General features: G+C 39.5%; 1 protein-coding gene across 2 annotated transcripts; it reads left to right on the forward strand.

The window, feature by feature from the left end:
• The first annotated feature begins 65 nt into the window (after positions 1-65).
• Positions 66-11,352, forward strand: CENPU (centromere protein U). Of its 2 annotated transcripts, none has more exons than XM_048943695.1 (11): positions 66-1,439; positions 2,329-2,446; positions 3,302-3,407; positions 4,245-4,332; positions 5,425-5,497; positions 6,536-6,653; positions 7,029-7,107; positions 8,049-8,096; positions 9,346-9,407; positions 10,334-10,490; positions 11,215-11,352. In XM_048943695.1, the coding sequence occupies exons 1-11, from the start codon at positions 1,389-1,391 to the stop codon at positions 11,350-11,352; spliced, it is 1,038 nt and encodes a 345-aa protein (XP_048799652.1). In that variant the 5' UTR covers positions 66-1,388. The 2 variants fall into 2 exon arrangements, with proteins under 2 accessions (XP_048799652.1, XP_048799653.1); XM_048943696.1 differs by having other exon boundaries at positions 3,302-3,402; positions 4,243-4,332.
• The last annotated feature ends 200 nt before the right edge of the window (positions 11,353-11,552 follow it).

The raw sequence follows: 11,552 nt of genomic DNA on the forward strand, positions 1-11,552 counted from the left end.
AGAAATTCTGATGAGCTGTAAAACTTTGTTACTACAACTGTACTTAACATAGTACAAGATAAATGCTGTCTGTAGATGCTTTGTTTGGAAGGTAAATCTGCTTAAATCTGCTTTGATCTGGTATTTATGTGCAAGTTCTTGACCAGTGTCCGTAAGAAAGATATCATTTTGCAACTTGCCCCATCAGTATTCCTTAAATATATATTTTTTTTGCCATCAGTATAGTCTTTGACACATGATGCACTTAGCACTGTAATTTAAGTGAAATCTGTAGCTTTACCAATCTTATACTACTTTTGGGTGGTTGGTATCATTGTTCCCTTGTGTGTATTTATCTCCACTTTCACTGTGCATATACTGTATATGTAGCTTTAATCTGGGGAACAATTGGAAAGAGTTAATGGGCAAATCATGCAAACCATGGTAGGTGAGGTGTCACCAAGATTATGTTTATAGCTGTTCCTATGCTACCGTCCATAACCATCTGTATGTTCTTTGTGAATTCTTCCCCCACTGAAGGAACTCTAAAGTGCCTTTTTGCAACAAATTCTGTACTGTGTTCAAGTATGTGTCTGTTGCTTGGACAGACAGTGTAGTTTTACCATATCTCCTGACGAAAATAGCTTAAGGAGCTGAGTCTATGGTTTATTTTTCTCACACTCTAAGAGAGCTTTCTGTGGGAGCCAAGCAGCACTACCGTCTGTACTATTGCTTGTTGCCTAAGGCTTATGGTCTACCAAATGGAGCTTTGTTGCTATACCCAACGAATTCTGAGTATAGAGATTTCCTATTAACACTAATGTGATACTATGAGTTCAGGCTGAAAGTGTATGGATGCAGGAGGGCATCAGCAGGGCTGTGTGCCACTGCGGGGAGCTGATTTGTGCAGATTGAAGGCAGCCAGTAACTGGGGGTGCTCGGGGGGGTGTTAATAAAGAGGGATTCTTCCAGAAAATGTTAACAGCAGAAACAGGACGAGAGAGAACATTGCTGGAGGACTGTGACTGGGTAACAATGAGTTTCCAGCCAGCACCGAACAACACGGGATTTGCCGCTCCGGTTGGATGCCATTTGTGACGACGCGTTGAAAGGACAGCTCTAAATTACCGCGGAAACGGGCAACGGGCGGCACAGAGGGCGGGCAGGGCTCGCCTCCCGCCAATCCCCTCCCTGCAACTTCCCGCGGCGGGGCGGGACGCCTCAGCCGCTCGCGCTTCCGCTTCCGGCGGTGCTCGCGGCTGCTTTGAATCGCAGCAGCGCGGCCGTTGGGCGCTGTGAGGTGAAGCGAGGCCTCTGGCTGCTCGTTTTAAGACGAGGAAAGCCCATCTGTATTCAGGGCTGTTCTTCGGTAGTTCTGTATTCGACTGTATGTTTAGCGGTTTAGTAAGATGTCTTCTAAGAAAAGAACGAAGAGAAATCGTACTGAAGATGAATTCAAGGTAAAATTCTCCACTCTGAACTTAATCCTGTTGCTTTACTGTGCACTTGTGTCGTTGGTTCCTGCTGAGCAGTGCTTCCTGTCAGTTCCTCTCCTTATGCACAGACGTCTGAGAAAACTTTACCCCGTGTTTGCGGGTGAACGGAACGGTTACAGACACCTAATGAACTGATGCCCTTCCCTTTCTGTTTGAGTTATTCTGTGGAATACTTAACTTACGAACTAATTCTAACCTCTATACGAAGCTGCACTAGAACTCTTCATTTTTAGATTAAAAAGCATTCAGTTGGACAAACCAGGAATGTTGTGTGAATATGGAGACGAAAGGAGATGCTTTAATGCCTGAAAAGGAAAAGGCTACAGGTCATAGAAAGTTAGTATCAGATAGCTCTAAGATTACTAGGTGCGTGTGCTTGGCTTTATAAAATAAGATAAACTATGTGCTACATACAAGTCATAGTAGCATGCCATAGAATGGCATTGTTTGGAGGGGACCTTAAAGCCCTCCTAACCCCTGACATGGGCTGGGTGCCCCTCACCAGCTCAGGCTGCCCAGGGCTCATCCAACTCTGAGCATCTCCAGGGATGGGACATCCACAGCTCTGGGTAGCAGTGCCAGTGCCTCACCGCCCTCTGAGTAAAGAATTTCTGCCTAATGTCTAACCTAACCCAGCAGTATATGCTGATGTTATACCATTGCTTCCCCTAGGGAAAAAGCATAACAAAAGGGGAAAAAAGTATGCTCCTAATGTTTTATTTTGTAGGCTAGTAGTCAACGCAGTCCATGTTAAATTAATTTCTAATAAAAAAATCTTGAAATTCTTTGTCTTATTTAGTCTGTCATACATTCAGTCAGTGGGATGACAGCTGTTAATTTTGTACCCTACCAGGAGTACAAAGGCAGTTCTCATCCTCGCCGGAAATTTCTTCTCCCTGAGGATCCTGATGTCTCAAGGATATCAAAGGTTGCAGGTGTAAACCAACTTGGGGAGCTTTGTGATTCATTTGGTTAGTATGAACTTGAATGTCTGATTTTCATCAGCTAAATATCTCAGTATTTACATAAGAAACAGTGCTTCTTTGTCTGGGGGATGGGAGGGAGGAGGGAAGAATTCAGAGAAAGTAGTCAGATAAATATATTAAAGACTGATACAAACTATAGCAAAGAAAGACTTTAAATAAAACTCTAAACCTTTGTCTACTCTGTACTGTGTGTACATATGTATTTACTGAGCTTTCATGCACCTTCATTTTCAGTTTGTAGAGAAATAAAGTTCTAGCAACATTTAGGTTGGAAAAGACCTTCAAGATCATTAAGTCTTAGTCCACTGCTAAGCCGCGTCCCTGGGTACCACATCTGCTTGTCTTGTAAATCCCTCTAGATAGCAACTAGAGGGGATAGCAACTCCACCAGCTCCCTGAGCAGCCCCTTCCAGTGCCTGACCACTCCTTCCATGAAGAAACCATTCCTGACTTCCACTATGAAGCTGCCCAGTGCAACTTGAGGCCATTGCCTCACATCCTGTGACTTGTATCTTGAGAAAAAGATACCAACGCTGTCTTTCTGCAGAGCAATGAGGTCCTGTCAGCCTCCTTTCCTCCAGACTAAGCAGCACCGGATCCTTCAGCCACTCCTTGTAGGCCTTGTTTTCCAGGCCCTACCAACAGCAGATATGAGTACAGACGCTGAAACTTTTGATTTCACATACCTTTCCTAAACTCCAAATGTGCTTTTAACAAGTATAGCTAGAGTGAGCAAATATCAGAAATTCTAAATGCTGAATGGTAGACAGTACTAATATACCTGTATTTGTCTCAACAGATAGGAACAATTTTATACAGCTTGTTTTCTGTTCTTTGCAGATCAGCCTTTGCACAGTACTGCTTTAGATGCTTATGGAGAGGAGCAGTCAGAAAATGAAGCATGTAGTCATGTTCCAGCTCCACAAAGGACAAATGTGGAAAGAAGGTCTGGTGGAAAAACTAATTGCCAGCATTTAATTTTTCTTTTTTTAGATTAAATGGAGAAAACTTTGTATTTGTCTGGTTTCTGTAACTGCTTGTTAGACATGCTTAAAATCTCCCAGATGGGAAGAAAAAAAAAGAGAGTAAGAAAAGTAAGGAAGGTAAATAAATTAGCCCGCTTTCTACTGGCAGTGCATTGACTTAAATAGTTACTGGATTATTTTTTTTAAAGAAAAGAATGCCTTTGTGAGGTAACTTGTCCATTAAATCTTGGTGTCAAAGTTTGAGAAGTGGCGAAATGGTAACAACAGGTTAACAAGTAAAAATCTGTTAAACTATATGCAACAAGAAAAATAACTTAGAGCACCTTTTAATATGAGTTTTAATACTGTTCTTGTCTGTTAATGCTGGTTTGGTGCCAGCCTTAGTTCAGTGAAGGTGTGATTTGAAGGAATTACCCAGACAGTACTTGTGAGGGTACACGTTGCTCTTTTATTTCCCCCTCAGCCCTCCAGTCCCGAAAGGACTTCTTCATTCCTTCTAAAACATACTAAGTAATAGCTTTCTCACTGGTTCAAAGTTTCTCCTGAAAACACGATGGCTATTCCTGTGGTTGGTTAGAAATGATTACAAAACTTTTGTGAGCTTTTCTGTAGAGGGATCAGGATTCTGCCCCCTGTATATGCCATTGGAACCTTTTAGTGTAATTTATTTAAAGCAGTCAAACTGCACACAGCAGTACAAAATGTTCCCCAAAGATTTTGTTGATTGGATCTGGAAAATAACTACTCTTCCTCGGTGTGTGGTTGGTTTACATGTGGGTATTTTTCTTTTATTCTAGTGAAAAGATGCACTTGAAGATGCCTGAGAGTGGTGTTCACAAGTTCAACCAGAGTGGTTCTGTACATGAGCCCCGTAAGGAGAATCTGGTAGGGAGAAAGATGTGCAAGCGTATTGGTCAGTTTGAGTTTAGCTTTGTGCCATGCCTGCACTGGGTAATGGCAGGAAAGGAAGACCTTTCCTTTGCTTTTTTTAATACTTAGTTGCGTGCCAAATAAGTAAACCTACTCATTCCTGTGGGATGGCCAAGTGTTAGGTGAACTTCTTAAACCTGCACTGCTCACATCAGTGGGGGATGTAAAAGCCAGGGTCCTGTAGTCCATTTTATTGCTCATTTGGGAATATGTGACTTTCACTTTTTGAATTTTTCAAATCAGTTTAATTATATCTAAAATATATTTTTTCAAGTGCTGTGCTACATAATGTATAAATTACTTATTCTTGTTTGGTACTGAAGAGCACACGTGGGAGAATTGAATTTTTTGCTGATAAAATGAATTTTGAAAACGTATTAGAATTAGATGAAAGCCAGTTGATTTTGAATGAATGTTTTTCCATGCTCAGACCTGAATTGGTGCAAAATACTTTTGGCCAGCTTAGCTTCTGGGGGCTATGGAAGGTACCTACCTTCCCACAGACTTAAGGAAGTAGACCTATGGTAGAAGAAGCTGTGGAGTGGTTTGTGTAAAAGCTTTTCATGTATTGAAATTAATTTGGATTATTGAGATACGCGTTGTAAAATTCAGGACATAGAGTTAGACTTTCATCAGTAAGTTGCATGTATGAAGAACTGCTGTAGGATGGCTGTTGTGTTACAGAAAAGCATTCAGGATCAGAAAATAATTGGGACAGATGTAGGTGAAAAGGTGAGAAGGAGCTGTTGATCAGAGAACTGGTGTCTGTTGGTTGGCACAGGTTGGTGCCTGTGCTGAACTGAGGGGCCTTAAGCTGCTTACAGCGTTCTTCCTGCCAGTACCTGTTGTGTACCTGCTTTGTGCAGCCAGGTAGCTGCATAATCACTGCGCTGTGAGTCTGGTGAAACAGACCTAAGTAAATGGTACCAACATTTCTGTCATGAGATGCTGAAATACTTCCCTGCATTCTGCTTAATTACTATCTTTCAGAATTTTAGACGAGCACACCTAGGTTCTTAATAGTTAATCTGCTTCTGTATATTGCAGAACGCTCCAAGTACTGCTCGATCTGAGGTGAAAAAGAAGGGACCTTCAAAGAAGAGCACACCAGGTTCTTCTGGTAAAGCAGACCTTTCAAAACTTTTGTATAGCTTTTCCTCATTCAAGATCAATATTTGTCCCTAACTAAATGTCCCCAACTCAATTTTGATTTCTGGTATGTAGCAGCACGCTCGCTTTTCTGGGAGGTTCCAGTTTTAATCTGGGTCTGAACACTCTTTAGCAATGGATAAGTTGAGGAGCTAGTGTGCCACACAGTTCTGATTTCTGTGGTTTGCATCTCTGGACTTGTCTATTCCTCGCTGGAGGGATAGAGCAGAGGTGGTTTGCTTTACTCTTTGCATGTACTTGGTTTCCTTTTGAGACAAACTTGGGTCCCTGGGTATGGAGCTGTAATGTGCCCCAGTGGATCTCTTGGTCTTGGTGCCTGGAGCACACCGGGTTCCCCAGATTTACATCAAGGACATAATGTAAAGACCCATGAGACAGGGAGCTTCAAGACTGTGGCATTTTTTGGTAGGGAGAAACTTTCCCAGGGGCATCTTATACTTGAATGTAATGGATTATAGTTCCAAGGAAGCTAGACTTACATTTAGATGTGCATGAAGAAACTTAAATTTTTTTTATAGAAGTCATTAATATTGTTATTTCAAAGTTTAAAGGAAGATATTGTTATACCTTCCATGTTTCAGAAGTAGCTATCAATAGAAAATTGATACAAATATGATATAGCAATTCATGTCTCTTTGAGTAATGCAGGCTCCCCAAACTCAGGCTGATAGTTCTTTGCAGCCGGCAGTGTTTTTGGCACTGTGTAGTTTATCAGTTGGTGCAATTAATGGACTTTCTTGAAGTGATGAAGAATAAGTAATAAGATCATATGATTGATCATTCAAATCTTTGTGTTCTCTGATAATTTTATGGTTTCCCAAAATTATCATAATTGCTCAGCCTGAAACATGGAATTAATTAATATTTTCCTTATAAAATTTTTATATTTAAATGTTCTTAATTCTTATTAATACTGGGTACAATAACTTCTGTTATTCAGAGCGTGTACCTGAATTGTATAATGCTTGTCTTTATTGTGCTGTTTCAGTTAACAGCCCATCCTCTGTACCACTTTGGTGTCCCAATGAGCTGAAAAGATCATCCAGAGATATCACAGAACTGGATGTTGTTCTGGCTGAATTTGAAAAGATAGCAGCAAACTATAGGTAAACATTCTGCTTTCATTTGACTGAATGCTCAAAGGAGTATAAATAAATAATGTGCTTTTCTGCTAGTGGACTGACCCTTAAGTAATGCAGTGTTAGTTACATTCTGGTATTGTTTTAATGATTGTCAGGTTTCTCTGATGTTTTTTTGCATGTGATCCTGGGACTTTGGAGATTTTCCAAATATAAGAACAGCACATCTCAGTTGATGTTCTCCAGTGTAGAAATTAAGTTATTGCTAGCACGTGAATGATTTGCAGCTGCTTGTGCTACTAGCTGTTTAACATTGGGTTGTACTTGTATTCACAAGAATATATCTGGATTTCTCCTTCACTAAAACAAATGAGTTGTGTTTTATCCCTCTGACTTCTCCAGACAAAGCATAGAATCCAAGGCGTGCAGAAAAGCTATCAGTGCCTTCTGTTCAGCTTTTGAGGACCAAGTCACTGATCTTGTAAGTACACAGTAAGGAAGAAAATGGTTATGGTTATAGAGCTGTGTGCTACACTGCAATATGTATTTTCATTGTAGTGAAAATGCTGATGGCTTTACGTTGTCCCTTTAAAAGCTTACTTCTTGATACTTTACATTTTCTCTCTCTCGTCAGGTTGAATTAAATGAAAGCATGGTTACTTGTATGTTATGACTTGTTGCCTCTGTGCTGACCTTGATAAGAATTGCATTTAGACAGTATTGCTATCATGGAAACACCTTGCAAAACTGCCAGTTTTTGAGAATAGGGAAGCATCTAATAATACTGAAGTTAGTGCCATAGTTAAAACATTGTGCAGTAAAACTGGAGAGCTGTACAATTTGACTAAGGAAATTTGACAGTTATGGAAAATGCTTTAAAAGCTCACAGGCCCTGTCGTAGTTACTCCTGTGTGTAGCAGCCTGGCTAAATCCTTTAACAACTTAATGAAAACCATTGTTTCTGAGTGTAGTGTGAATATATCTATCAAAAAAATCCCACCAAACTACTAGCTTGGAAGACTAACAATCTCACTAATTACAGCTAGTAAAATGAAGTCAAACTTCGTTGTGATGAGTAAAATGTATGAGTACTACAATCATAGTTCTAAGTGATTCACTGGAAGAAGCAGGTTTAAAATGACTAGATTAATACATTTCCTGTAAAGTAATAGAAAAAATAGCATAGGCAGTGTTACACAGTGGAGTAATGCTAATTGGTGCAAGGTGATTAATGGTGTGCAACAGTCCTCCTCTGGCATGGGGGAAGAGTTGATAAACGACTGAGATACCTGTCATATTCTTTTGGAACAGTGTTTTAGTGAATAGTTTCTTGGTGTGATTGCAAAGTAATTCTTACAACAATGTTTTTAGGAGTATAGAGATGAAATCCAGATTCATCACCGATGTTCTCTTCTTCCACAGATAATAGAAGTCCAGGAATTAAAGAATATAAAGAAAAAAAATGCTAAGGTAATTACATGTCTGAAATACGTGCTATCACTGAAATTACAGCATGCAGAGGTGATGTTGAGAATTCAGATAGTAGGGTAGAAATACTTGACAAAAAAAATGTACTGTACTACAGAAACAAGAGCACAAATGCAGCATGAAGAACCCTAGAACATTTGGAGGAAGGGACTGAAGTAGCATGGTAGAATGCAAACTGCATGCATGTACTGTTGGACTGCAGACATACATTAGGACATGCATGGTTTTCATGCATGTGAACTACTCCGTGTTTCTTAAATGCTCACTTATTTTTAGCAAGCACTGGTGAACCCTCTGGAGAACCGATTAAATATTGGAAATTCACCTTCCAGAAACATAAATTAATGCAAAATTCAGAAGAAAGCAGCAAAACCCTATGGGAATAGCACTGGATTGTTTAAATAACAGAAGTCTAAGGGAGATACGTTCTCTTAGTGCATGCAAGATTTTTGTTCAGAGAAGGCAGTTCCTCTGTTTGCACTTGAAATGCAAAACAAGAAATACAGACAGGTAGAGAAACCAGCGTAGGAGCAGAGAACTGAGGAGTGGTTTCGTCAGGATAGAGGTGAATGCCCCCACAGCAGGGAGACGTAAGAGCAAGTTAGGCCCTATCTTCTAATGATGTATTATAGCTACAGTTGGTCTCTCACATGAGAAGTGTCTGTAGAACTTTCTGCCTTTGGACCTTGTAATTCTAAGTGTGAAAGGGCAGTTGAACCAAACAGAAGATTGAAATTTGTTCTCTTTCCTGAATATCTCTTTCTATTTAATGATTAAGCAACTTAGCCTACTTAACAGCTGCAAGCAGTGTGCACCGATTAACCTCTTCAGCAAATTTTTTGATGGCCAAATAGCTTTTAACAAAATGAGATTATATTCTGACAGGTAGCAATTAATGTGTTAAGAATGAAAAGCAATTTGAGCTCATATAGTAAACTAGTCTGTAAAAACAAAAATTTTAGTATGCATCCAGCATTCACAGTTGTTTTGTTTTCTTATTTTGAGCTTTATACATTTGTTTAAACTCAAGCTTACAGCTCAAAAATGTAAACTTTTAGAGAATTTTTAAAAGCATCTATTAAAGAAAGCTTTGTTATGCTTAATTTCATAGTTCCAGCAGCCACACTGAATCACATGCACTGGAGTCTCAAAGGAAAAAAAGCCTTCAATGTTTGAGTTGTTTGCCTGTGAAGTCTCAAACAAGTTCAAAGTGTTTCCTCATTTGTTACAGGTGGTGGCAGACATCAACAAGAAAAGGCAGCAACTGATGCAAGTCAGAGAAAAGCTAAGTAGGTACGTTCCTGATAACGCACAATAGCAGCCTGAAAAGCTGGAGGAGGCTAGTTGGTTGTTGTTTGTTTTAAATCTGAAGTAAAAGCAACTCTTACGTTTTATTTTGGTGAAACTCTAATTCTGTTCTGTACTGCTTTGTGTTTTTACAGAAGCTTTGGGTAACCCTTCCGTGTTTCAGACTGCTAGATAGAGTAATTCTTGCAGTGTTCTCTTATGTTACTGTAGTTGCAGGGGTGGTACTTCAGACAGTATGTTTCTAAGAAAACCCTGTTACAATTGGAATAGTAAGTCGTGAAGTGAAGACAGTGCAGAATTTGTTTTGATAGTACGAGAATTTGATGTCTCTAGCCCCTCTCGTGGGTTGAAAGCTGTCTTCACATTTCTTATTTGTTGTGTTTTAATCATTGGATCATTTTAAGAAAGCCTTTCTGAGGCAACACTGAAATGAAAATGGCTGTTGGGTGTTCTGTTGCTGGAGTGCTGATCATGCTTCAAACATCGTTTAATAGATTGAGTCCTTCAGCTTTCTTAGGCAGAGGAGTATCTAGTTTATAGCTCCTGAGTATGCTTCAGTATAGGCCCAGAACACCTCAGCCTGCAAGCTGGTGTCTGCAGAAGCAGGTTGCATATTTAAGCAACATCAGAGGCACAGAAGTGCTTAAGAGATTCGCTGTGTTGTCAGACTTGATGGTAAAGTGTGGAAAAATGTGAGAACTTAAAAGGTGAAGGGTTTTTTTGTTCTTGTGGATTTGGACCTGTACTCCAATTGAAGTAATCCCCCTATTTTTCTGTTTAGTATGTTATTCTAACCTATGCTTCATATTTCAGATCAACTTTTTCCTTAATTCTTTTGCAGAGGAAATGCATTCACAATTCCTCATGTCATAAATATTCAGATATAGTGATCAAAGCATGATCTTTTTCAGAACTGAACCACAACTGATAAAACTACGAAAAGAATATGATGAGGTGGAGGAGAGGAAATCTTCCTTGAGGCAAGTAGTTCAATTCCTTGCTGATTTAAAGGAACTACAGCACGACTACTTGAATTACATAGAAGAAAACCCAAGAAAGAAAGTGGCAGTGAGTACATATTTCTGTGTGTTTTTGAACTGTTCTGGATCAGCCTCCCTTCTGGAGGCTTTTTCTTCTGGACAGACATGCATTTCTACTTACATCTGACTTACATTAAATAGCAGTATTCTGATAAAAACACTTCTGTGGAACCAACTTGCGAGTCATTGCTCTATCAGCATCTCGCTCTTTTTTTCTCTTGTGTTAGAAACTGACATATTTGAGAGAAAATTGATCCCCCCGTTTCTATGTTCAAAAATTAAAGAGCACGTAAACATAACTGTTATCCTCAGGTCTAGCATTTTTTTAATAGAAACTATAGGAATATTTAGAGTGAGAAACAGGTAACCAATTTTTGCTCGTTCAATGTTAGGAAAGGCTCTGGTACTGACATACATGTTCTATAATGTGGTTAATGGTTGGCAAAAACAGCACTTGTCTTTTGTGACCAGATTAACTTCTCATTAGTCTTAGATCTCTGTCCCCTCTTACTGTGGCTGTCCTCATGACCCGGTGTGCTAATCTGTGGACAGTGCTAGGTGCCTGCTGTATATAAAAGAGCAGGAAACCTGCTCTTCTAGAAGACTGTCTAACTCGGCTATTTTTTGCTTTTAGAAATTATATTGCACTATTTCAGATAGAGGAAAAATAAATACAGATAGGTATGTGACTTTTAATTCTTGGGGAGAAAAAAACACCAACCATTGCCCTGTAACTTCTTCCTTCACAACAGTACGGAACCTCCAGCCTACCTGCTCTTCTGGTGGAGTCACGGACAATTCTACAAGCAGAAAGACACTTTCAGAATATTAATAGGAAACTGGAATATGCCCTGGAGGTACAGAGAGGGAAGTTATCTAAGGAACAGTAAGCTCTTTTAATAGGCTTTTTGACAATAATTGATCATTATTGTAATGGACTGTGCTTTGCTTGGCGAATTGTTGTTGGTCTTTGGTGTTTAAAAGAAGTCAGTGACTTCATCAGATAGTATCTTTCTATGGTAGAATAGCTTGCCTAAGAACTTAATTCAGAATGAAATAACAATTCCCGTTAATATAGTAAAACTTCCTG

The sequence above is a fragment of the Lagopus muta genome, chromosome 4, assembly GCF_023343835.1.
Source record: "Lagopus muta isolate bLagMut1 chromosome 4, bLagMut1 primary, whole genome shotgun sequence".
NCBI lineage: Eukaryota > Metazoa > Chordata > Aves > Galliformes > Phasianidae > Lagopus > Lagopus muta.

Excerpts from the sequence above, each read along its gene's own strand:
- CENPU (XM_048943695.1), top strand. The coding sequence starts at position 1,389 with ATGTCTTCTAAGAAAAGAACGAAGAGAAATCGTACTGAAGATGAATTC. Across the intron at positions 1,440-2,328 it reads GTACTGAAGATGAATTCAAG|GAGTACAAAGGCAGTTCTCA; the intron begins GTAAAATTCTCC and ends GTACCCTACCAG. Across the intron at positions 8,097-9,345 it reads TAAAGAAAAAAAATGCTAAG|GTGGTGGCAGACATCAACAA; the intron begins GTAATTACATGT and ends CATTTGTTACAG.